Consider the following 25,998-nt stretch of genomic DNA (forward strand, 5'->3'; position numbering starts at 1 on the left):
CTCAGCTGAGCTGCACAGAAGAGGAAGGTCGTCAGTTCTATCCTGTTGGCTGATCTTTGTCAGAGTGGCAGAAGGAGACCTACAACTGGCATCAGTGCTCCTAGGTTAATGAGGAAAACAAAATGTTCAGACTTCCTGCCTTTTTATAGCTCCCCACTAACCTCTGCTGGCATGAGTTGGTCTTGGACAAGGACAGGGTCAGGCTCAGTTGCAATGCCACTGTATGTCATGCTGTTGATTATCCTGCTGACACACACTGTCCAGGATCTCACATGCAGAATGGCCACTTGGGTGTGATCCTGGGAGTACCTGGGACTCAGTGAACCAAGAGACTCAGGGAAACATGGAGATAGTGCCTCCATAAGAAGAGGAATAGGGAAGGGAATAAAATTGGCAGAGACACGAGGTGAAAGTTACAAAGTTATTGCAGTTCCAGTAAAATTGTATTGGGGATTTCATAGCCAATTCCAAAATTGTGAGATTCTGATGGTACAAATTCAAATGTTAATTATGTTCATAAGACCAATTTGGCAGCCATCTTGGATTTAGCCAGCATCATAACCATTTTCCCCTGAAGGTGCTGATTTACTTCCCCAATCTCGTAACCGGCTGGGTCTCAGTTTCTTTTTTTACAGTGCTGTTACATTCAGTGAAAACATATAACTTCCTTTGAAACTTGGATGTAGGTATATTTTGATAGTATCCCGATATCGAAAATGTAGTTTGGGGGAAATATTATGGCATACCATTGGTTTTGCCTAAGAAAGAGAAAAACTGGCTCTTTCTAACTCCTGACTCTTATCCAGCTGGAAGTCTCCATTCAGTAAGGGACAGATTGGGCTTTGATGTGAGCCTCCCCACTTCACAGTCAAATGGCCTTTTGTCTCTCACTAACCAAGCTTACATGTGACGGATGGCCACTTGGACCAGTATCTTGATTACTGCATGAGCTACTGCCTTCAGGATCAGAACGAATCCAATTCAAAGGAAAATGAGAAGGAGAAATAAATGGGCATCTTGGCCTGAAGAGAAGAATTTTCAGAAGGAGCATAAGGAGATTTGAATAGTCTTTATTTCTGGTAAACTGTTTAAATGATCCTTTTAAAAAAAAAAAATGCATAATAGCATGTGTGATGTGGATAAGCTTCTATTCCACAAGATAAAAAATGACTGTCACAACTGAAAAAGATTAATGCACCGTAAAGTTTGCTGATTTATGGCAGCTGTCACAGCACTTCACCGCATTCACAGCAGTCCTAGCTATGTACTGGTGCCTGACTAGTTGCAGGTCCAAATGCTGAAAACAGCACAAAAAATATTGCACAGGTGCAAATCAGACAAATATGGTCTGTCAGAGATACAGGAAAGCTTAGAGCAACATCTAAGTAACGTGTGACTATGCAAGGCAAGAAGCCAACTAATTAACACATGCACCAGGATAATCTATATTTTTCCATGTTGGACGATTATATGCATCTGTGAGATCATACACCCTGAATTCATTTAAACAATAAATCTAACCATTGAAGATAAATGAGAGTTAGTTTTCATTCTTTTTGATTTATGAATTCTAATTGACGATTACATTTTTTTATTAGGTTGTTGAATTTTGCAGCTGTTGTTTCATATCAGTGTCATATTTTCAAGCTTAACAGTGCCAAAAGCATGTTTGCTGCTTTGGTCCATTAAACCTACCTGGGTGTCTGTCACTTTTGTTGCACTTTGATGCTTCAAAAGCACTCATTGCGGGCAGGATGGGAGTAGACCTTCTGTGTGGAATGATTCAGACTTTGACATCATGACGTTCCATTTGAGTGATGTCATAAATGAGGAATATTTCCGCAATCCACTGCTTCTCATTTATGATGCCATTGGGGAAGTTGGGTGCTGACTGTCTGCTCTCGGGTGTGTTCAGCTATAAGACACAATAAGGGATCGGGGACACTGCGCTGCCACCAAGTGTACAAATATCATCCTTCATAACATTTTTGGATATTGTGGCTATTTGATAGAATTCCCTCCTTAATTAATGGTGAAACTGGAATATGTCAAACATTTCACAACATCTGACATTTTATATAACATCTTTGTTATGTTGAATATAATTGGCAGATTGGATCAAAGATTGAATAGGATTCGGAAGTGACAATATTTAACATCTTGTCATGCTAGGCCCCCACCTGCCAAGAATGAGGCACATCAATTTTGTCATGAACATTGATTTTTAACTGTTACTGGAGTGAAGAAAGGACTTGTTAAACAGATCAGCCGTGGCTGGAAAGACACTTGCATATTAACAGACAGTGTTTGGAAGGACAAAGCAGCCATTCCCTGACACTTTCAACGAACAATGGACTTTTGATCACCAGACTTTGAAGTGGGGGAGCTTGCATTCCAGGTTGACTGCTAAGATGGCCGAATATACAAACGGACGTGGTCAAACCAGCTGGTGACATGACTAACCTGCTGGGCAACCTGAGTTGTTTTGAATTTGTACAGACAGTTTGGGCAAGAAAGCAGAATGCTCCTGGACTGGGAAGATCTCTCCTGGCTGGCTCATCACAGCCTCTCCTGTCTGCCTGCTCCCATCTCTTTCTCACAAGCCTCTGAATCCACTGAAGACACATGAACCCCAAGGGAGAAAAGTCTCTTACAGCGAACAAGGTTTAAGAAGAATACTGGGCCCCAACAAAAAGCAAGATCTACCTTCAATCAAGGACTCTACAGTGAGCTCGAAGAACCATAACAAAAGCTCTTCCGATATTGCCTCAAACTTTTCCAGTTTATTTTTCTTCTCTTTTCTGTCTCTGTTTGCAGGCATGTATTGCCTATGCATGCTAGCGTGGGCGCGCGTGTATCCATAGGCGTTAACTGAATTAGAGTTTAAGTTTAATAAATTTCAACTTTTCTTCTTTAAACTTAAGAAAGCCTGTTTGTGCTGGTTTCTTTGCCTTATAATTGGAAAAGTGGTGAACAAAGATTCACCAAGGGGGAGCTAAAAACACGGTGTGTTCAAAATTAAACCCTATTACGGTAAGAGCAGGTGAAGGCTGAAAGGGAACCCCTAGACCTCTTTCTCACGTGGTTGTAACAGAAATTTGGGTGCTAGTGTCCGGCGTTGACCCACAGACAAACAAGTGAAATTGGAAGTGGGAAGTGAAATTGTTCCCAATCAAAAATAAAATCAAGATTTCAATACAGGGTTCCTTGTGGTTGTGTGTGCTTGAATATTAATATGTCTGCGAACTTGGAATGAGTTAAAAGCATTGTCTATGGAGGAGTTGAGGAAAATGGCTGATCGGTGTGGGATCATTGTACGTGGCAAGGCTAGGAAATCTGAACTCCTAAGGCTAGTGGCCAACCATTTTTCCCTTGAATCTGAAGAAGCAGAAACAGGGTTAGAAGCAGATTGGAACAGGGGAAACTTGAATTTGAGGAAAGAGAGAGGGAGAAAGAGAAAGCCTACCAGAAGGAACGTGAAGAGAAAGAAAGAGAGGGAGAAAGATAGGAGAAGGAACGAGAGAGAGAGAAAGAATAATCCAGAAAGAATGCGAAGAAAGAGACCTGAAGCGGCTTGAGTTAATTAGAGGGCGTCAGAGTAACCCCAGTGAAAGCATGGCCAATATGGAGGAGTGTAATTCAGGGCTGGGTACAAAATTGTTAAAACTTGTTCAATTAATTCCAAAATTCAATGAGGAAGATGTAGAAACATTTTTTGTGTCTTTTGAGAAACTGGCAAGGCAACTAAAATGGCCAGCTGAGACCTGGTCTCTTTTACTCCAAAGCAAGCTAACTGGAAAAGCCCATGATGTTTATTCCCTGTTGCCAGATGAGAGTTCATCAAATTATGAACTGACAAAAAGTGCTATCCTTGGGGCATATGAATTAGTACCCGAAGCCTATTGCCAAAAGTTTAGAACTCTCAAGACGTAAGCTAATCAAACTTATCTGGAGTTTGTAAGAAGTAAGCAGCTGGCTTTTGACCAGTGGCTGAGGGCTCTTAAAGCATATGAGAATCTCAGCTATGAGAATCTCAGAGAAGTAATTCTGTTAGAGGAATTTAAACACTTTCTCCCACTCTCCATAAAGACCCATGTAGAGGAGCAGTGGGTTCAGAGAGCCCGGCAAGCGGGGAGGAAATGCAGTTGCCATTATAATCGGTGCTATGGAGCAGATGCACTGCAAAGGGATTCATTTATCCTGTGTCATCCCATTATATCAACTTCACTCAATGTATGAAATGTAGAAAGGGAAAAGCTATTGGTGTGGTAGAGGAAAGTATCATCTCATTCTTTTTGCAGGTCCTGATGCTAAAAACATTTATTTTTTGTTTTCCCCAACTTGATAGTGATTTACCACCAACCCTTTGAATTCTTTTCGGAAATCTGGACACGCGAATACTTTGGGCCATGAATAAGCAAACTTGCAAAACTTAAAGACCTAGAACTGCTGCTGGCCTGAAATTACCAACCATAGTAAAGGACTTTTCAGCATTAGATGAGCTGGAAATTACCTTTAGGTGGGCTTATGACTTCAGTAAGCTGAAGACTTCATTAGGTTTTAACTTGGACCAAGTGATCCGCATGCAGTAATGGAGGAGCCTCAGCCCTTGACTTCGACCAACAGGAACGAGTTGCTTGCTACCTGTGTGGAAGAGAACAAGGACTGCAGGGTGGACAAACTGACCTTAGTACCATGGTGTAGAATGCCATTCAAGTGGGGGAGTGAAAAGGAATATGGTAGTGATGGGGACAGTATAGTCAGGAGGATTGATACTGTTCGCTGCAGCGCGGTGCCAGGGTTAAAGAAATCTCGTAGCTGGAAACGAATTTGGAATGACAGCGGGAGGATCCAGTTGTCGTGGTCCAGATAGGAACCAACGACATAAGTAGAACTAGGAATGATGTTCTGAGAGAGTTTGAGGAGTTAGGGTCCATATTAAACGCAGAACCTCAAAGGTAATTTCTGGATTGTTACCTGAACCATCCGCCAATTGGCAGAGGGTCAAGCAAATTAGAAGATCAGCCATGATCGTATTGAATGGTGGAGCAGGCTCAGGGGTGGGGTTGGAGCCTTATGGTCTACTCCTGCTCCTATTTGTCATGTTCTTATCCCCTTGCATCAGAAACTGGCTGGGAAGATTTCTACTGCTTCTGTTTATAGTTATGTTATATGCACATTTACAATTTCTCTATAGAGAACAGCAGAAATTCTTCCCCAGAATTCCTTTGAAAAGTTAACTCTGGAAACCTTATCTTGCATGAGATGCTGGAGTTGACAATTCTAAATGACAGTTAATGAGTAGGACAGAACATGCTCTAAAATACAGCAGGCAGTACATAACACCAGATATATATTTGTAAGATAAATCCAGTGACATTTGCATGTGTATGTAATTTTTTCTCATCCTGTTTTGCTTCTTTTCTGCATTCTTATTGAACAGTGGGAGTTTTTTTTTGTTGGCCTTGCATTTTAGATTAATTTGTATTCAGGGAAGACTGTGTCCGTAATAAACAATCTTCTTTGTCCCATTTAAACTAGATCAATTCAGTTTGGCTTGTGGAGGGATCCTATTAAGATAAAATGGCACAATTAGATTAATTTGCTAAGACTCATTAAATGTTCATTAACGACGTCATTTACACAGATGTCCTGTAGTCAGACAGTCACCATTCCTTATTTAGAATTCATGGAGATTTAATAGTGTAGAAACGATAAACTGTTGCAATGAAATGCATATTTATTAAAAAAAAAAGAATTACTGGTTACAGAGTTAGAGTGAGGAACATGCACGACTGAAAATATACTGCAGAAGATTTATGAATCTAAAAGTGATTGGTTAAGATATGTTTTTTATGGGCTTGGGAGTAAATCTATTCATAGAAATGATTACTGCTAGAGAAAAAGAACATTCAGTGTACAGATGGTACCTTAGTTGAGATTTTTAACATATTGTTAATTTGGGAATGTGACATGGACAGTGGCATGACTAATCTTGGTATGAAAGTTGCTAGAACAATGTATACGTTGTTTTTTTATAGTGCATGTAAGAGAGTAGAGGGTGGGTTTGATACTCTCTAGATTTGAACAAAATGGAGTTTAGTTTGTTAGTCAACTAGTGTAAATTACTAAACTACTTAGTGTAAACTAGTATAATATGCCCTTACTTTGGACAAACAGAGAAAAATATACTCTTTGTGCACAATATTTGCAAGCATGCACACTTGGCTTTGGAACTGCTAAATAAAAGTATTTGGTGGTGTGCCTCTTCAATAGCTGCAGTGTGGTAGAGAAGCCTAGGCAAGTAGTATTTCTACAAATAATAATTGTAATTATAGTCGAGATTGCACCCCGAAATGTGTAGTACAATAGTCGTTAAGGCATTTTCTCCAGTTGAGTGAAACTAATGTCTGACTTTGGGAAGGTTCCACATTCTGCAAAAAAGAATGACTGAGTGCAGACAGTCAGCAATTTTTCCGGGATTGGAAATTATTTTTCATTTTAGTGTCTGACTAGAATATGCATCCTGTACTTGGACTGTATTTGAGAGGAAGTGCCTATTATACACTGAAAGATTCTTTTGTGGTACCCTATAGTTTGGAATATGGTATCAGGGAAGCCTGACGTAAGGCCATTGTGTCTTTGAAATTGCTTTGTCACCAATATCCACAGATATAAAATAAGCAAGTAGGAGTAATATGAATTTCCAAGTGAAAAGGCATTTTAAGATAATGAGCATCTCTGAACAAGTTAATGATGTGTGAATCCTACTTTGTTATAAAATCATGGAATGTTACGGCATAGAAACAGGGCACTTGGCCCATCAAGTGTGATGGTAGATGAAGAAAAAGGTGATGAAAACATCTGGGAAAAGGGTAAATGCTAATGGAGATTGGCTGGGCCAAACAGCATGTTTTCTTGTAACTTCTATATATTTGTATGACATTGTTATAAGCGATATATTCAGATTTACAAGAAAGCCCCCAGCGATTTAACATCCGCAGCACTTAAAGCAGCCAGAAGTACTGCACAAAGAACAGCTAGGCGTTGCGCAAACGACTACTGGCAACACCTATGCAGCCATATTCAGCTGGCCTCAGACACCGGAAACATCAGAGGAATGTATGATGGCATGAAGAGAGCTCTTGGGCCAACCATCAAGAAGATCACCCCCCTCAAATCTAAATCGGGGGACATAATCACTGACCAACGCAAACAGATGGACCGCTGGGTTGAGCACTACCTAGAACTGTACTCCAGGGAGAATGCTGTCACTGAGACTGCCCTCAATGCAGCCCAGCCTCTACCAGTCATGGATGAGCTGGACATACAGCCAACCAAATCGGAACTCAGTGATGCCATTGATTCCCTAGCCAGCGGAAAAGCCCCTGGGAAGGACAGCATTACCCCTGAAATAATCAAGAGTGCCAAGCCTGCTATACTCTCAGCACTACATGAACTGCTATGCCTGTGCTGGGACGAGGGAGCAGTACCCCAGGACATGCGCGATGCCAACATCATCACCCTCTATAAAAACAAAGGTGACCGCGGTGACTGCAACAACTACCGTGGAATCTCCCTGCTCAGCATAGTGGGGAAAGTCTTTGCTCGAGTCGCTCTGAACAGGCTCCAGAAGCTGGCCGAGCGCGTCTACCCTGAGGCACAGTGTGGCTTTCGTGCAGAGAGATCGACTATTGACATGCTGTTCTCCCTTCGTCAGATACAGGAGAAATGCCGTGAACAACAGATGCCCCTCTACATTGCTTTCATTGATCTCACCAAAGCCTTTGACCTCGTCAGCAGACGTGGTCTCTTCAGACTACTAGAAAAGATCGGATGTCCACCAAAGCTACTAAGTATCATCACCTCATTCCATGACAATATGAAAGGCACAATTCAACATGGTGGCTCCTCATCAGAGCCCTTTCCTATCCTGAGTGGTGTGAAACAGGGCTGTGTTCTCGCACCCACACTTTTTGGGATTTTCTTCTCCCTGCTGCTTTCACATGCGTTCAAATCCTCTGAAGAAGGAATTTTCCTCCACACAAGATCAACCTTGCCCGTCTAAGAGCGAAGTCCAAAGTACGGAAAGTCCTCATCAGAGAACTCCTCTTTGCTGACGATGCTGCTTTAACATCTCACACTGAAGAATGCCTGCAGAGTCTCATCGACAGGTTTGCGTCTGCTTGCAATGAATTTGGCCTAACCATCAGCCTCAAGAAAACGAACATCATGGGGCAGGATGTCAGAAATGCTCCATCCATCAATATTGGCGACCACGCTCTGGAAGTGGTTCAAGAGTTCACCTACCTAGGCTCAACTATCACCAGTAACCTGTCTCTAGATGCAGAAATCAACAAGCGCATGGGTAAGGCTTCCACTGCTATGTTCAGACTGGCCAAGAGAGTGTGGGAAAATGGCGCACTGACACGGAACACAAAAGTCCGAGTGTATCAGGCCTGTGTCCTCAGTACCTTGCTCTACGGCAGCGAGGCCTGGACAACGTATGCCAGCCAAGAGCGACGTCTCAATTCATTCCATCTTCGCTGCCTTCGGAGAATACTTGGCATCAGGTGGCAGGACTATATCTCCAACACAGAAGTCCTTGAAGCGGCCAACATCCCCAGCTTATACACACTACTGAGTCAGCGGCGCTTGAGATGGCTTGTCCATGTGAGCCGCATGGAAGATGGCAGGATCCCCAAAGACACATTGTACAGCGAGCTCGCCACTGGTATCAGACCCACCGGCCGTCCATGTCTCTGTTATAAAGACGTCTGCAAACGCGACATGAAATCGTGTGACATTGATCACAAGTCGTGGGAGTCAGTTGCCAGCATTCGCCAGAGCTGGCGGGCAGCCATAAAGACAGGGCTAAATTGTGGCGAGTCGAAGAGACTTAGTAGTTGGCAGGAAAAAAGACAGAGGCGCAAGGGGAGAGCCAACTGTGCAACAGCCCCAACAAACAAATTTCTCTGCAGCACCTGTGGAAGAGCCTGTCACTCCAGAATTGGCCTTTATAGCCACTCCAGGCGCTGCTTCACAAACCACTGACCACCTCCAGGCGCGTATCCATTGTCTCTCGAGATAAGGAGGCCCAAAAGAAAGAATTCAGATTTATAAAGGAGACATACTACTTTGTCTAGAAATTAAAAGATTCAGTAAGCAATAGGTAGAGTATCTGAGGACTGGTTTCAATCTTATTTCTAATGATGTTTTTAGATGTGTATATTGATGCATCAGGTTAGACAGGCAACTCCTAAGTTTTCATTGTATTGCAATAAATGTCAGTGTGGACAAGTTGGGAAGATCAATAAGGATATATGTTTTACAACTAAATTTTGTTCAGTTTCTTCTACTACATGGTAAGCTTACTAATATAGTTGCTATGTATACAATCCAGTATGTAAACAGCAACGTGACTAACTGATGAAAGGTACTTTGTTCATACGTTTCCAGGTTTCATGATATTTGACCAGTTCTTCTCTGTATACTGTTTCCTAGTTTTGCAAATATACTATTTTTCCTAAGAATGATGGAGAAGTGATGTTATGAGTAACTCTCAACGATTATAAGAAATCCTACCCTCTATTTGTGCTCCAGGTTAATAGGCGTCATCTCATTAGGAACAAAGCTGTAGTATTTGGCAACTGGGTGTGATGATCTAATTTACCCAAAGGTCCTGGCAATAGGTGAATGTGGAGTGCTTTGACCAATGAAAATTGAAACCACTTAAAGAACATTAAAGGGCGAGGAAAGAAAAGAGCAAAGAACTTGGACCTATACAGTGGCTTAGGACCAAATTGCATTATAGCCAAAGAATTATTTTTGAGTTGTAGTCGTTGTTGTAATGTCGGGAAATGTAGCATCAATTTGCACATAGCAAGATCCCATAAACAGTGATGAGATAAATAACTAGCTAATTTGTTTTGGTGGTGTTGATTGAAGGATAAATGTTGGCCTGTACACCAGGGAGAGACTTCCCTGCTTTTCTTTGAAATAGTGCCATAGCATTTTTTAAATCTACCTAAGAGGTCACAATGAGCACATTGGATTACTCATTTCATTATAAGCAGGGACAATTAAAACAATACTAAGTGGAAAAAGAAGTTGTACACAATATATATGAGTGACTGAATAGAAGCTAATGTCGAAGTGAAATGTTCAACAGTCATTACTGCTAATCATTTTGTTTACTCATCAGTGTAATTCATGTTATTGCAGGAAATGTTCACTTACCTCTCTACTGAAGTAAAGAGGTTGGCCGAAGCTCATGGTGAAAGACTGTTGGAGACCTCACATAACCCTGTATCTTTAGGTAGATTAATTTTTTTCCTTTGTTTAAAAAAAGAAAAGGTAATATGTGTGTGCGTTCACAGAACTCTGTCAATTCAAGGTTTTTAAAAACGTTTTTAAAAAACAAAATCATTAAGTTAGATTAAACAAATTTAATATAACAGCTCAAGGAAGCTTTTTTGTATGATTTCAATTCTAATTAACATAATTTAAGTTGAGCAGCTTTGAGTTAAGAGGAACAAACTCTTGTGAAGCCAAGCTAGTCGTACAGACAAATCACATGGCAGAAGGTGGTGTGACAGTTACATTTCTGAATTACTATGGGTGCAATATACAAATCATTACCTTTTTTGGTCAGGAGTTATCCAATATAACTATTATTATTGAAGGAGTGACTAGCAGCATGCTAAGAAAAGCTTTAGCACAGAATCACAGAATTGTTATAGCACAGAAGGCAGCCATTTGGCCCATCATGTCTGTACCTGCGCTCCGAGTGAGCAGTTTACTTAGTGCCATTCCCCTGCCTTCTTCCCATAACCCTGACCTTTTTCAGATAACTATCTAATTCCCTTTTGAATGCCTCAATTGAACCTACCTCCACTGCACTCTATGGTAGTGCATTCAAGACACTAACCACTCGCTACATGAAAAAGTTCTTCCTCATGTCACCATTGCTTCTTTTGCCAATTATCTTAAATCTGTGTCCTCTCGTTCTTGATCCTTTCACAAATGGGAACAGTTTCTCCCTATCTGCTCTGTCCAGATCCCTCATGATCTTGAATACCTCTATCAAACCTCCTTTCAGCCTTCTCTTCTCCAAGGAAAACAGTCCCATTTCTCCAATCTATCTTCATAAATGAAGTACCTTATCCCTGGAACCATTCTTGTGAATCTTTTCTGCACTCTCTCCAATGCCTTCACATCTTTCCTTAAATGTGGCATCCATAACTGGACGCAATACTTTAGCTGAGGCCAAATCAGTATCTTACCCAAGTTCAACATAACCTCCTTGCTCGTGTACTCTATGCCCCTATTAATAAAGCCTAGAATAGTGTATGCTTTATTGACTGCTCTCTCAACCTGTCCTGCCACCTTCAATAAAAGCAAAATACTGCGGATGCTGGAAATCTGAAACAAAAACAAGAAATGCTGGAATCACTGAGCAGGTCTGGCAGCATCTGTGGAAAGAGAAGCAGAGTTAACGTTTCGGGTCAGTGACCCTTCTTCGGAACTGCCACCTTCAATACTGATGCAAATATACACCCAGGTCCCTCTGCTCCTGCACCCCCTTTAGAGTTGTACCCTTTATTCTATATTGTCTCCATGTTCTTCCTACCAAAATGAATCACTTCACATTTCTCTGCATTGAACCTCATCTGCCACTTGTCCACCCATTCCACCAACTTGTCTATGTTCTTTTGAAGTTTTGCACTATCCTCCTCACTGTTCACAATGCTTCTAAATCTCATATCATCTGCAAATTTTGAAATTGTGCCCTGTACACCAAGCTCTAAGTCATTAATATAAATCAGGAAGAGCCAGGGTCCCAACACTGATCCCTGGGGAACTCCAGTACAAAGCTTCCTCCAGCCTGAAAAACAGCCATTAACCACTACTTTCTGTTTCCTGTCACTCAGCCAATTTCTTATCCATGTTGCTGCCATCCCTTTTATTCCATGAGCTATAACTTTGCTCACATGTCTGATGTGTGGCACTGTATCAAATGCCTTTTGGAAGTCCATGTACACCACATCAACAGCGTTGCCCTCATCAATCCTCTCTGTTACCTCTTCAAAAAACTGGGACAAATTAGTTAAACATGATTTTCATGTGACTATTAATTTTGTCCCAAATTATTATTTCTAGAGATTTCCCCACCACCAAAGTTAAACTAACTGGCCTGTAGTTGCTGGGCTTATCTTTACATCCTTTTTGAACAAGGGTATAACATTTGCAACTCTCCAATCCTCTGGCACTATTCCTGAGTCTAAGGAAGACTGGAAAATTATGGCCAATGTCTCCACAATTTCCCTCCATATCCTTGGATGCATCTCATCTGATCCTGGTGCTCTATCAACTTTAAGTATAGACAGGCTATCTAATACCTCCTCCTTATCAATTTTAAATCCTTCTAGTGTATTAGTTACCACCTCTTTCACCCTGGCCTGGGTAGCATCATCTTCCTTGGTAAAGACAGATGCAAAGTATTCATTTAATACCTCAGCTATTTCCCCTGCCTCCATGTGTAAATCTCCCTTTTGGTCCCTAATCAGCCCTACTCCACTTTTACCACCCTTATACCATTTATATGCCTATAGAGGACTTTGGGATTCCCTTTTATGTTAGTTGCCACTCTCTTTTCATACTCTATTTTTGCTTCTCATACTTGCTTTTTCACTTCTCCTCAGCCTGGCTCTCCATCATATTATCTACCTGGCATCTGTCATAAGCACACTTCTTCTTCTTCATCTCTATCTCTTTTGTCATTCAGGGAGCTCTGTATTTGTTCGCCCTACCTTTCCCCTTTGAGGGAACCTACTTTGAGCGTGCCTGAACTATCTCTTCTTTGAAGGTAGCCCATTGTTCAGATTTTTCCTGCCAACTTTTGGTTCCAATTTATTTGGCCCAGATCCATTCTTACCCCATTGACTTTGGCTTTGTCCCAGTTAAATATTCTTACTCTAGATTGTTCTTTGTCCTTTCCCATAGCCAACCTAAACCTTGTGATACAATGTTCACTGTCTCCTAAATGTTCTCCTACTGATGTTTGATCAACTTGGCCCACCTCAGTCCCAAGAACCAGGTCCAGCAGTGCATCCCCTCCTGGTGGACTGGAAATATACTGCTGTAGAAAATTTTGCTGAACACACAGTAGGAACTCTTGCCCCTCTATACCCTTTAAACTACTACTAATCTATAGTAGTATATATTCGTATAATTCAAGTCCCCAATTATAACTGCTTTATTAATCTTGCACCACTCTGTAATTTCCTTGCAAATTTGTTCCTGTACATCCTTTCCACTAGGCCTATAGACAACACCGAGCAATGTAATTGCACTTTTTTTGTTTCTTAGCTCTAGCCAAATAGATTCCGTCCTTGACCCCTCAGGGATATCCTTTCTCTCAAGCACTGCAATGCTCTCCGAAATCAATATCACCACTCCTCCCCCTTTTCTTCCTTTCCCATCTTTCCTGAACACCTTGTATCCAGGAATATTTAACACCCAGTCCTGCCCTTCTTTGAACCAGGTCTCTGTTATAGCCACAACTTCATATTTCCACATGGCAATCTGCGCCTGTAACTCACCAATCTTATTAACGACACTCAGTGCATTCACATACATGCACATTAACCCTGATTAAGACTTTATTGCTTCCTCCCTTACTCTGCCCCCACCTAATAACTTACTATTCCCTAGTCTAGTGCTATCTATCTCTCCCAGTATTCTGTGCACCTTGGTAGTCCTGTCTAACACTCTCACCTTATACACCTTATTTCTCTTTTCTACTTCTGTATGCTGGTGCCCAGCACCAGAACAAAAGCAAAATATTGTGAATACTGGGAATGTGAAATAAAAGCAGAAAATGCTGGTGAACAATCAGCAGGTCAGGCAGCATCGGTGGAGAGATGAACAGAATTAACATTTCAGTTTGCTGTTTTTTTCAGCAGAACCAGTCTGATCTGCTGAATGTTTTCTAGCATTTCTGTTTTTCCATTAGCACTAGAGGTCACTGTAACACAGCCATTAGCATTTTCCTAGTTTTCTTGCTACCTTGATGATAGAGGTACAGTCTATGAATATATATGAGCAAGGCTCGTGTTTCCTATGAGATCTCACAATGCAGTTTTCCTGTGTATCCTGCTTTCTGACATCACATGCTAATTCAAGATTTAACAGTAATAGTGGAAATGCAGTTTTACCAATTACGTTGAGGAATCTGTTTTTCTTGTTGTGAAATATGTAGTGCGTGTGACATTGTAAGGGCAGGATTTTCCTGGCAGGCTTCCGAACGCCATCTTCAGTCTCAAATTGGGGTCAGAAGCTCACACTGCACCCAGGCAGGCAGGTAGGGCCTCTAAGTCTGACTGGAACATCGGCCCCCTGGTCTGCTGCCTCCAGGCACCTGTACGGACCCCCGACGTTGACGGGGGCCTGCAGGCTGAATGGAAAACCCCAGTTGGCCTCCTTCAGTTGTCCTGAAGTGGCCCTTAATTAGTTTAATAGGCTACTCATCGCATGTGGGCAAGTTGCCCTGCTGCCCACCCATCCCACCTCCAAGAAAATGACCCAGTAGCAGGTTGGAACCAGGGAACTGGCACACAGGCCAGCGGTGCTATTTTTAGCACTGCCCCACCCCCCCCCCCCCCCGTCTCCTGCCTCTGTTTCCAGCCCCGGTGGAGTCTAAAAATCCAACCCCAAGAGTCTGGCTCAGAACATGCCATTGGCCTTCATTCATTGTGATTCTTACAAGAAAACTACAAGCTTGCAATCCAGTTGAAGGATTTAGCTAATAGTTATGATATTTGCCTGAACCCCAAGACTGCATCAGCGCTTTAAATCAGTTAGGCATTATCAGGGATAAATTTAAAACTAGTGAATTTTTTTTGAACCTGGTATTCTTACTGTTGTGATGCAGCCCCGTTATTCAACACAAAAACTGAAATTCCTGATTTTGAAGGTTAAAGTAGTTTAACATAACGCAGAAAAGCGCTGTTACTGAGCTAAAGGTATGTTGGATCACGTGACAGGATTTGCAGGTTATTTTTAACAACATGTTGTTTAAAATCCATTTTTTGAACCTATTTCCCCTTGATCATTTTACCAAAAAAGTGAGAATAACACCACAGAGAGCAGGTTTTTCAGCTGGCTCCTGCCCTTTTTTAAAAAAACACTTTCAGTTCCAGATTTCTCAGTTCTAAAAATTGATCATTAAACTTGTTGCAACAATTTGAAGAGTTGTGATGCCATCATCTCAGTAAAATGTGTCCATGTTTGGTGAAGATGTTGATGGAGCTGGGAGTAGAAAATATTGTCAATTTTTGAACATTATCTAAGTTGTAGTATAATCAAACTTAACATGAAGAACAATGTGATTGTGGTCTATTCTCTACTCATGATGCTGACTATAACTCACTTGTGGCTTCTTTAGTTCTAGTATATAATTTGCATCCTCACAAAATATTCTTGTATCTCAATCTGCTGCCAGGAATATTGTCGGTGAAATGGATGATGCTGGTCTAATGTTCCTTCTTACAATAGTGACACTTGAAATGCTTTGCAGCTGCTAGTCCTTCATTGACTTTTATCAATTCAAGTACTCATATCTGGAAAGTGATTTAATTTAATTTTTTCCAAACGCAGCAGTAATAGAGTAAAAGCTCCATCTCTGCTGTTTTTGCTTTAGATTGTGTAAATGTTATCACAAAGCAATTATAATTTTATGACATCTAGATACCAACTTAATTGCCATATAAACATTAATTGTAGCATGATATTACAGTATATAACTTTAATATTTATAATTTAACCATGATTAGTTTTCTCAATTTAATTTAATGGCTAATTGATTAACCCCCTTGAATACTGAGTGGCATTTGTTATTCTTAACTGGTGTGCTTGCAGTGTGCCTACCAGTTTTAGATTGGAAAAATTATGAGAGGTACGTGCTAATAGCACTATTACTTGACTATCTCCAAACCTCTTGCAGATGTGGGGAAGGTAGAACTCTGCACGCACATGAGAGAGACATATTTAATTTTGGTTAAGAGGTGACTTCAAAGGTGTTTGCCTACAAAACAACAGTTACTGCACTTTACTAAATGAATCATTGTGAAAAGCACTTTCAATGAAATAAAGTACCATATAAACACAAATGTTACTGTGAAGGGCTTTAAAATAAAAGTTTAAAAGGAAGACTTCACACTGTAGTTAAGCACAGCTGTTGTGAGACTACCTTTTCAAAGTTGTATTACACCTGGCTCCTCCTGGCACATTCCTGGGCTGTTGTGTGAGCAGACTCCAGGGATCCCTTTACGGATCGTTGTTTAGGCCATTTTAGGTCTAGTATGAATGGATGGCACATGCTACAGAAAAGAGTAGAATTGCAGTTCTGATAGGAGATTCGATAGTTAGGGGAACAGACAGGCATTTCTGTAACAGTCATCGTGAGTCCCGAATGTTGTGTTGCCTCCCTGGTGCTAGGGTAAAGGACATCATGGAGATGGTACAGAATATTCTGCAGGGGGAATGAGTGAGCCAGAAGTTGTGGTACTTGTCAGTACCAACAACGTAGAAAGGGCAGGTGTTGCGGTGATACGGTCTGATTTTCAGGAGCTAGCAAGAAGTTAGAAAGTAGGACCTCGTAGGTAGTAATCTCTGGATTAGTCCCAGTCTCACATGCTAGCTGGGAAGATAGGGGAGGCGGTGGCGTAGTGGTAATGTCACTGGACTAGTAACCCAGATGTCTAGGCTAATGCTTTGGGGACGTGGGTTCAAATCCCACCATGGCAGATGGAGAAATTTGAATTCAATTAATAAATGTCAATTTTTGTAAAAATATCCATCTGGTTCAGTAATGTCCTTGTGGGAAGGAAATCTGCTGTCCTTACCTGGTCTGGCCTACAGGTGACTCCAGACCCACAGCAATGTGGTTGACTCTTAAATGGCCTGGCAAGCCACTCAGTTGTATTCAACCGCGACAAAGTGTAAGAAAAAGAATGAAACCGGATGGACCACCCGGCATCGACCTGGGCACTGGAAAAGACCACGGCAAACCCAGCCCTGTCGACCCTGAAAAGTCCTCCTTACTAATATCTGGGGCCTTGTGCCAAAATCGGAAGAGCTGTCCCACAGACTGGTCAAGCAACAGCCTGACATAGTCATACTCACCTAATCATACCTTACAATGTCCCTGATACCAGCGTCACCATCCCTGGGTATGTCCTGCCCCAATAGAGGTGGCAGCACAGTGGTATAAAGTTGGGAGGGAGTTGCCCTGGGAGTCCTCAATATTGGCTTATGACCCCATGAAGTCTCATGGCATCAGGTCAAACATGGGCAAGGAAACCTCCTGCTGATTGCCACCTACCACCCCCTCCTCGGCCGATCAATCAGTGCTTCTCCATGTTGAACACCAAGTGGAAGAAGCACTAAGGGTAGCAAGGGCACAGAATGTACTCTGTCTGAGGGACTTCAATGTCCATCACCAAGAGTGGCTCGGTAGCATCACTACTGACCGAGTTGGCTGAGTCCTAAAGGACATATCTGCTAGACTGGGTCTGCAGCAGGTGGGAGGGAACCAATAAGAGGGGAAAACCTACTTGACCTCGTCCTCGCCAATCTCCCTGTCACAGTTGCATCTGTCCATGACAGTATTGGTAGGAGTGACCACCGCACAGTTGTTGTGGAGAAGAAGTCCCATCTTCACATTGAGGATACCCACCATCGTGTTGTGTGGCACTACCACCATGCTAAATGGGATAGATTTCGAACAGATCTAGCAACTCAAAACTGGGCATCCATAAGGCGCTGTGGGTCATTACAGAAGCAGCAGAGTTGTATTCAACCACAATCTGTAACCTTATGGCCCGGCATATCCCCCACGCTACCATTACCAACAAGCCAGGAGACCAACCCTGGTTCAATGAAGAGTGCAGGAGGACATGCCAGGAGCAGCGCCAGGCATGCCTAAAAATGAGGTGTCAACCTTGTGAAGCTACAACACAGGACTACTTGCATGCCAAACAGCAAAAGCAGCATGTGATAGACAGGGCTAAATGATCCCACAACCAACAGATCTGATCTAAGTTCTGCAGTCCTGCCACATCCAGTTGTGAATGGTGGTGGACAGTTAAACAACTAACTGGAGGAGGTGGCTCCACAAATATCCATATCCTCAATGATGGGGGAGTCCAGCACATCAGTGCACAAGACAAGGCTGAAGCATTTGCAACAATCTTCAGCCAGAAGTGCCGAGTGGATGTTCCATCTCGGCCTCCTCCTGAGGTCCTCAGCATCACAGATGTTAGTCTTCAGCCAATCCGATTCACTCCATGTGATATCAAGAAATGGCAGAAGACACAGGATACTGCCAAGGCAATGGGCCCTGACAACAAATAGTACTGAAGACTTGTGCTCCAGAACTAGCCGCACCTCTAGTCAAGCTGTTCCAGCACAGCTACAACACTGGCATCTACCCGACAATGTGGAAAATTGCACAAGTATATCCTGTACACAAAAAACAGGACAAATCCAACCCGGCCAATTATCGGCCTATCAGTCTACTCTCGATTATCAGAAAAGTGATGGAAGAGGTCGTCGACAGTGCTATCAAGCGGCACTTGCTCAGCAATAACCTGCTCTGTGACGCTAAGTTTGGGTTCTGCCAGAGCCACTCCACTCCTAACCTCATTACAGCCTTGGTCCAAACGTGGACAAAAGAGCTAAGCTCCAGAGATGAGGCAAGAGTGACTGCCCTTGACAGCAAGGCAGTTTTTGACTGAGTATGGTATCAAGAAGCCCTAGCAAAACTGGAGTCAATGGGAATCGGGGAAAGCTCCCCGCTGGTTGGAGTCAAAGCACAAAGGAAGATGGTTGTGATTGTTGGAGGTCAATCATCTCAGTCTGAGGACATCACTGCAGGAGTTCCTCCAGGTAGTGTCCTAGGTCCAACCATCTTCAGCTGCTTCATCACCTTCCCTCAATTATAAGGTCAGAAGTGGGGCTGTTCGCTGATGATTGCACAATGTTTAGCACCATTCGCGACTCCTCAGATAATGAAACAGCCTATGTCCAGATGCAGCAAGACCTGGAGAACATCCAGGCTTGGGCTAATAAGTGGCAAGTAACATTCGCACCTCACAAGTGCCAGTCAATGACCATCTCAAGCAAGAGAGAATCCAGCCTTCTCCTCTTGATGTTCAATGGCATTACCATCACTGAATCTCCCACTATCAACATTCTGGGGGTTACTATTGATCAGAAACGGAAATGGATCAGCCACACAAATACTGTGGCTACAAGAGCAGGTCAAAGGCTGGGAATTCTGTGGCAAGTAATTCATCTCCTGACTCCCCAATGCCTGTCCACAAGGCACAAGTCGAGAATGTGATGGAATACTCTCACTTGCCTGGATGGGTGCAGCTCCAACAACACTCAAGAAGCTCTTCACCATCGAGGACAAAGCAGCTGCTTGATTGGCACCCCATCCACTACCTTCAACATTCACTGCCTTTACCTCCGACACAGAGTGGCAGCAGATGCACTGCAGCAACCCACCAAGGCTCCTTTGACAGCACCTTCCAAACCCACGACCTCTACCATCTAGAAGGACAAGGGCAGCAGATGCATGGGAACACCACCACCTGCAAGTTCCCCTCCAAGCCGCACATGATCCTGACTTGGAACTATATCGACATTCCTTCATTGCTGCTGGGTCAAAATCCTGGAACTTCCTTCTTAACACCACTGATGGTGTACCTACACCCCAAGGACTGTGGTGGTTCAAGAAGGTTCACCTCCACCTTCTCAAGGGCAGTTAGGGATGGGCAATAAATGCTGGCCTAGCATATGAAGCCTGTATCCCATGAACAAATAAAAGAAATAGGGAGGATCAATGCATGCCTTGAGGCATCTATTCAAAAGGGACGGGTTGCACCTCAACAGGACTGGGACCAGTGTCCTCAGGAAGGTTCATTAGTGTGGTTCAGGAGAACTAAATTGGCAGAGGGTGGGCACCAGCATATAGAAGCAGAAAAGAGGAATAAAGTGCATAAAGAAGAACATCCAATAAAGGAGTGTTGGATAGTACCACAGAAGGAAATAGTACCAAATCAGATAGGAGAAGACTAAGAAGGACCGGTTTGCAATGCATGTATGTAAACACACCAAGTGTGGTGTATAGGGTTGGTGAGCTACAAACACAAATAGCTGTGTGGGAATATGATGCAGTGGCAATAACGGAAATGTGGCTTAAAAGTTGTGAGGACTGGGCGCTTAATATACCAGGATGCAACTGTTCAGAAAATATAGAGAAATGAAAAATAGAGCTAATCGTACTGATTAGGGAAGACGTTGTAGTGTTGGAAAGGGAGGGTACCCTTGAGGGGACAAGGACAGAATCCATTTGGTTCGAGTTGAGAAGCAAAAACGATTATGTCGTGTTACTGGGGATATTCTATAGGCCTTTAAATAGTAGGAGAGAGATAGAGGAGCAGATCTGCAGCAAAATCATGGAGATGTGCAAGAGCTATGGAATGATGATAATAGGTGTTTTAATTACCCAAATATCATTGGGATAATGTTAGATTAAAGGGTAAGGAGGGGGAGGAATTTCTGGAATGTGTTCAGGAGAACCTCCTTGACCAGTGTGTTCTCAGTCCAACTAGGAAAGAGGCATTGCCGGATCTGATGCTGGGGAATGAGGTGAACCAAGTGTCTGTGGGGCAGCACTTGGGTAAGAGTGATCATCTTATCATAAGATTTAGATTAGCAATGGAGAAGAGCAAGGAACAAAATAATGTAGAACTTCTAAATTGGAAGAGGACTAACTTCAAGGGGCTGAGAAGGGATCCAGCCAGCGTAAAATGGAGCCAAAGAATGACAGGAAAAACTGTAAGAACAAAGGGTGATCTTTAACGCAGAGATGTTTCAGGTACAGGCTAGGCACATTCCAACAAGAGCGAAAAGTAAGGGAACCAAAGCCAGGGCTCCTTGGATGATAAGGGAGAAGAGGGTATATAATGCATGCCAGGTGAATTCTTCAGGTGAGCACCAGGTCAAATACAATAAGTTGAGAGGGGAATTGAAGAGGAAAATAAGACTGGCAAAGCGAGAATTGGGAATAGAATGGCCGTTAACATAAAAGGGAACCCAAAAGTCGTCATCTGTCATGTAAATAGTAAGCCAATAGTAAGAGGCGGGGTCGGGCCTTTTAGGGACAGAGAGAGTGATATATGTTTAGAGCTGCAGGGCAATGCTAGAATACTTAGTAAACACCAATTCAAATTGTTCTAAGGAAAAGGGTGTTAAACAGGCAGATATCCATTCACCAAAATGAGGAAGCCAATGACCGTCTCTGATGCACAACTGTTTTATTGTTAATTCATAGTTCAGTCCCAATATCAGTTCCCACTTTTCCCTTCTAGACTAACTTTCTGTCCAGAGGCAACCCCCCCCCCCCCCCCCCCCAGCTCTTAAATGCAAAACTATAATGAGCATCACCTGCTCTCTATTAACACTGAAATGAGTCCTGTTTAATTAAAGGGACCAACATTTTCAATATTGTCAAAGGATACTGACAAAATATCAGTAGAAGTGGATATGGTAGAGGTAATGGATGGGGTGAAAATTGCAGGATGTACTGGAAAGGCTGGCTATGCTTAGAGTGGATAAGTCGCCACGTCCGGATGGCTTGCATCCCAGGTTGCTAAGGGAAATGGGAGTGGAGATAGCAGTAGGGCTTGCCATAATCTCCCAATCTTCCATAGATATGGGGAGGTGCCAGAGAATTGGAGAGTGGCAAATCCAGAAAGGGCATAAGGACAGTCATAGTAACTACAGACCAGTCAGTTTAACATCAGTGGTGGGTAATGTTTTAGAAACAATAATCAGGGAAAAAAATCAACAGGCACTTGGAGTGGATTGAGTTAATTAAGGAAAGCCAGCACAGATTTGTAAAAGGCAAATCGTGCTTGATTAATCTAATTGAATTTTTCAATGAAATGACAGAAAGGTTGAAGAAAAAACAATGGATATTGTCAATATGGATTTAAAGAAAGCATTTGACAAAGTACCTGGTTAACAAAATTGAGGCTCATGGAATAGGAGAGTCAATTTAACAAAAAAATTGGCTTTAGAACAGAGAACAGCGAGTCATAGTATATAGTTGTTTTTCAGACAGGAGGATGGTAAACAGTGGTGTTCTTCAAGGGTCAGTGCTAGGACCACTGTGTTTGTTGATATATGTAAATGACTTGGATATTGGAGTACAGAGTAAAATTTCAAAATTTGCTGGTATCAACTTGGAGGTGTGGAACTGCAGCAGGACACAGATAGGCCAGCAGAAAGGGCAGACATGTGGGAGATGGAATTTAATACAGAGAAGTGTGAGGTGATGCATTTTGGCAGAAGAGATAGGGTGAGGCAGTATAGACAAATTGGCACACCTGGGGGTTCGTGTGCATCGATCTTTGAAGGTGGCGGGACATATTGAGAGAGTGGTTAGCAAAGCATATGGAATCTTGCACTTCATAAATAGAGGCATTGAGTACAAAAGCTGAGAGGTTATGCTGAACTTATTTTTTTTAAAACTCTGGTTAGGTGACAACTAGAGTATTGCACCAGTTCTGGTCACCACACTTTAGGAAGGATGGGAGGGTTCAGAGGAGATTTACCAGAATGATTCCAGGGATGGGGGATTTTAGTTGCAAAGTTAGTTTGGAAAAGCTGGTTTTTTTCTCCTTACAGCAAAGGAGATTGAGGGGAGATTTGAAAGGGGTGTACAAGATTGTGACAGGTTTATATAAGGTAGACAAAAAAAGCTGTACCCATTAGCTGATGGTACAAGGACTAGGGGGCACAGATTGCTGGTTTTGGGCAAGAGATGCATGGGGGATGTGAGGAAGAACTTTTTTATGCAGCGAGTGGTAATGACCTCGAACTTGCTGCCTCCGAGGGTGGTGGAAGCAGAGATGATGAATGATTTCGACAGGAAATTTGCTGGGCATTTGAGGGAAATAAACTTGCAGAGCTAGGGATGTGGAGCAGGGAATGGGACTGATTCCATTGTGTCATGGAGAGCAGGCATAGACTTGATGGGGCAAATGGCCGCCTTCTCTAAGGCCAGAGTTTCTCACTCCCCTGGGAGTGGGCTGGAGGTGGGTTGGGGGCGTAAAATTGAGTGGGAAGCAAGGGGTACTGTTCCTGTCACCTGCGCCTACACTGCTATTTTACCAGTGGCGGGGGAGTGGAAAACGGTCTAGACCAATTGAGGCCATCAAGTGACCAATTAATTGCCACTTAAAGATCTCCTCCCGTGGTCTTCTGGCAGGCTTGGTGTGGGGGTGGCCTCTTGGGCACCCTGTGCCCCACAGAGGGCCCCTCAGTGGCACTAGCCACCCCCACTGGACCACATCCCCTGCTCTCATGATTGACCGCCCCCCCCACCCCGCATCCTTGCCAATGCCCAACCAATTATCCTCAGCAAGGCCCAAACCCCACTCACCAATTCTGAGAGTGGTGTGCATGATGCTGCTCTGGGCTGTATGCAGTCACAGCAGTGGCCATCGCTCCCAGTGGTGCTGCTGGGACCGAGGAGCCGCCAGCACGCTGATTGGCCAGCAGTTCTTGGAGGCGGAGCGCTGCCTCAAAGGGGCGGAAGTCCCGACCAAGGCTAACTAAGGGCCTGGTCCACGTAAATTTACTGCATGGCTTCCAGGCCTGGTGGAGGCGGGCTCACCGCTGACCTTTCAGCCAGTGGGCGGGGCCAATGCCACAACATTAAATTCCTGCCTAGGACTATATTTCTACCTGAAAATTGCTGTTCAGGTCATAGAACTGATTTGGATGGAATTTGCATATTTAATTACCCTCCTGTCTATTTCATGTCTAAAAGCTGCTCACCCATTTTCTGGCCTGCTTGAAAATTGCATCAGGTGGGCATCAATGGGGCAGCCGAGGTGCCCTCTTGCACCCCCATTTTCAATCACTTATTTTTCAGGTGGGAAGTGGGCAACCAGCCACTGAAAAGCATTGGCGCACATATTGTCAGGCCATTGTTTCCCATTTCTTCAATTAATTCAGAAGATTTCCTTATCTTTTTACCAGGCAAATTCCTTGGCAGCCTAGGGATTGCTTCTTGTGGCAATGTCACCAGCAGGTCCATGGGACTGCTTTTTGATGATGCTGTTTCTCACTTATTATTTGATTTTGCCAGTCATCTGGAGAAAATTGCATTACTTTCATTTGGTGCCTCCCAGAGGCTGTGATTAAAAGTTTAACATGTGCAGAACATTGATTCTCAGGTTAAGCCTGGACTGCCCACTCCCTGTGCTTTTGTTGCCATCGCCCTTATTGTTGCAGTTTTTTTTTACTGGTATGCTTTATATTGAAACACAAATTGTCTGGGGCATGCTTTATGTGAAGCTGATACTATGCAGTCACCTCATATTGTTCCTTGCTTTTCCATTTATTTCAGCAATGTCCTTGAAAAGATTCCATGAGCACAATGATAAGGCTGTCACTCAGCTTGGATCTATGCTTTTCACAAGACTGGTATCTGGAGCCAGGTGAGTTGCCTAGTAATTCACACCCTTAATGCACTTATTGATTGACTTGTGTTTGTTTTCCTTTTCATATGAGGATCATGAATGTCTGCATTGGGTATGTGAGCTGCATATACTGAGACTTATCATTTTAAAATTCCTCCTCCCCGTGTCTATGTGCAGAAGGAATGTTTTAAATTCATACTACAGTGTGTTTTTCTGTACTTTGTTGCTATATTATTCACATTTTGAATTTAATTACTTATGCTTTTAGAGTCAGTCTGCATTACAGTTTTTCTGGGTCAAACGTGTATGTAAATGCTGCTTGGGCCAGATCCACATCATTTCTTTCTCTTGCCTCAGAGTTGTTCCTGTCGGCTCAGAACAAATTATAAATGGATATACTTTCCAAGGATTTATGTCGCACACAAATCACTATCCCTGTCCTTATCTGAATGCTGCATCAGCTATTGGAATAAAAAAACAAGATGTTGACCTTTTTATTAAAAAACTGGACAAGTGTCTCAAGACCTTACTGAAAGAAAAAGGAATTCCAGGAACTGAATTGGAAATTGGAACAGAAATGCTGGGAAAATCTGAAGCTGTTGATACAGCAGAATTGTCAGAAAGTGTCCGAAATGACCTAAAGGTTGGGACAGATGTGATAAATCACCCTGTCTGATGCCCCTTAAATTGGGTAAAGCTCGAGTTGCTCAATTCAGAGGTGAACTTGCGTGACACAAAAATATGTTGAAATTTTCATTATTCTTAATGTTTTCTTTTTGTTTTCCTCTTCTTTGGCAAAGATGATTGTTTGACAGGGAATTATATTATGATTCTGAGACATATCAGAGGAGCTAATGCTTACATGATTGTTTGCTGAGAATGATGAAAGTGCTAATTTGACTGATCTATAGTTAAGAATCAGTTGCAAATGGAGTAAGTTAGCCTACAACCTACATTTCTTCTATAGTTAAGATTTAGATTGGGTTTATTGGAAACAAAAATAAAAATGTGGCTTAGGAAAATAATTGAAAATGTTTTGAATTGGTTTTGCACTGCAAGATTGTCCTATTACTGTTCTGTCCTGAGCATTTTTTGATGGTGTGTGTATTCCATTTGACATTGTACTGTTTCCTTTGTTAATTACAAACTGTAAGAATAAATGTATGCAAAAATGAAGCCTGTAAATATGAATAACGTTTTGTAAATAAGGGGGTGTGGGAATTAACTGTTTCTCCTCTTAAGGGTGAGGATTGGAAGTGATGTCTGATGCTTTGCCTGATATCTGAGGGATTACCTGGTAGCCCAGCATTACCTTCAGAAACCATTTTTCTCCTTTGCACTATGCAGTACAGGGCCTCTGCTCTTCAGATGCTTGTCAAATCAAATCCACTTTAGACTATGTGGGAACAAATATTCAGATATCATTTTACTT

The 25,998-nt window shown here is 42.6% G+C and overlaps 1 protein-coding gene across 2 annotated transcripts in view; it reads left to right on the plus strand.

Annotated features, from left to right (window-relative positions):
* Nucleotides 1-25,742, plus strand: part of sepsecs (Sep (O-phosphoserine) tRNA:Sec (selenocysteine) tRNA synthase) — a 132,563-nt gene extending 106,821 nt beyond the window's left edge. For both annotated transcript variants that reach the window (XM_068037315.1, XM_068037309.1), the window contains exons 10-12: nucleotides 10,225-10,318; nucleotides 24,494-24,584; nucleotides 24,924-25,742. In XM_068037315.1, coding sequence (XP_067893416.1) covers nucleotides 10,225-10,318; nucleotides 24,494-24,584; nucleotides 24,924-25,242 — 504 coding nt within the window. In that variant the 3' untranslated portion in view covers nucleotides 25,243-25,742. The remainder of the gene's footprint in view (nucleotides 1-10,224; nucleotides 10,319-24,493; nucleotides 24,585-24,923) is intronic.
* Nucleotides 25,743-25,998: the final 256 nt, after the last annotated feature.

Source organism: Heterodontus francisci, chromosome 1, assembly GCF_036365525.1.
Source record: "Heterodontus francisci isolate sHetFra1 chromosome 1, sHetFra1.hap1, whole genome shotgun sequence".
NCBI lineage: Eukaryota > Metazoa > Chordata > Chondrichthyes > Heterodontiformes > Heterodontidae > Heterodontus > Heterodontus francisci.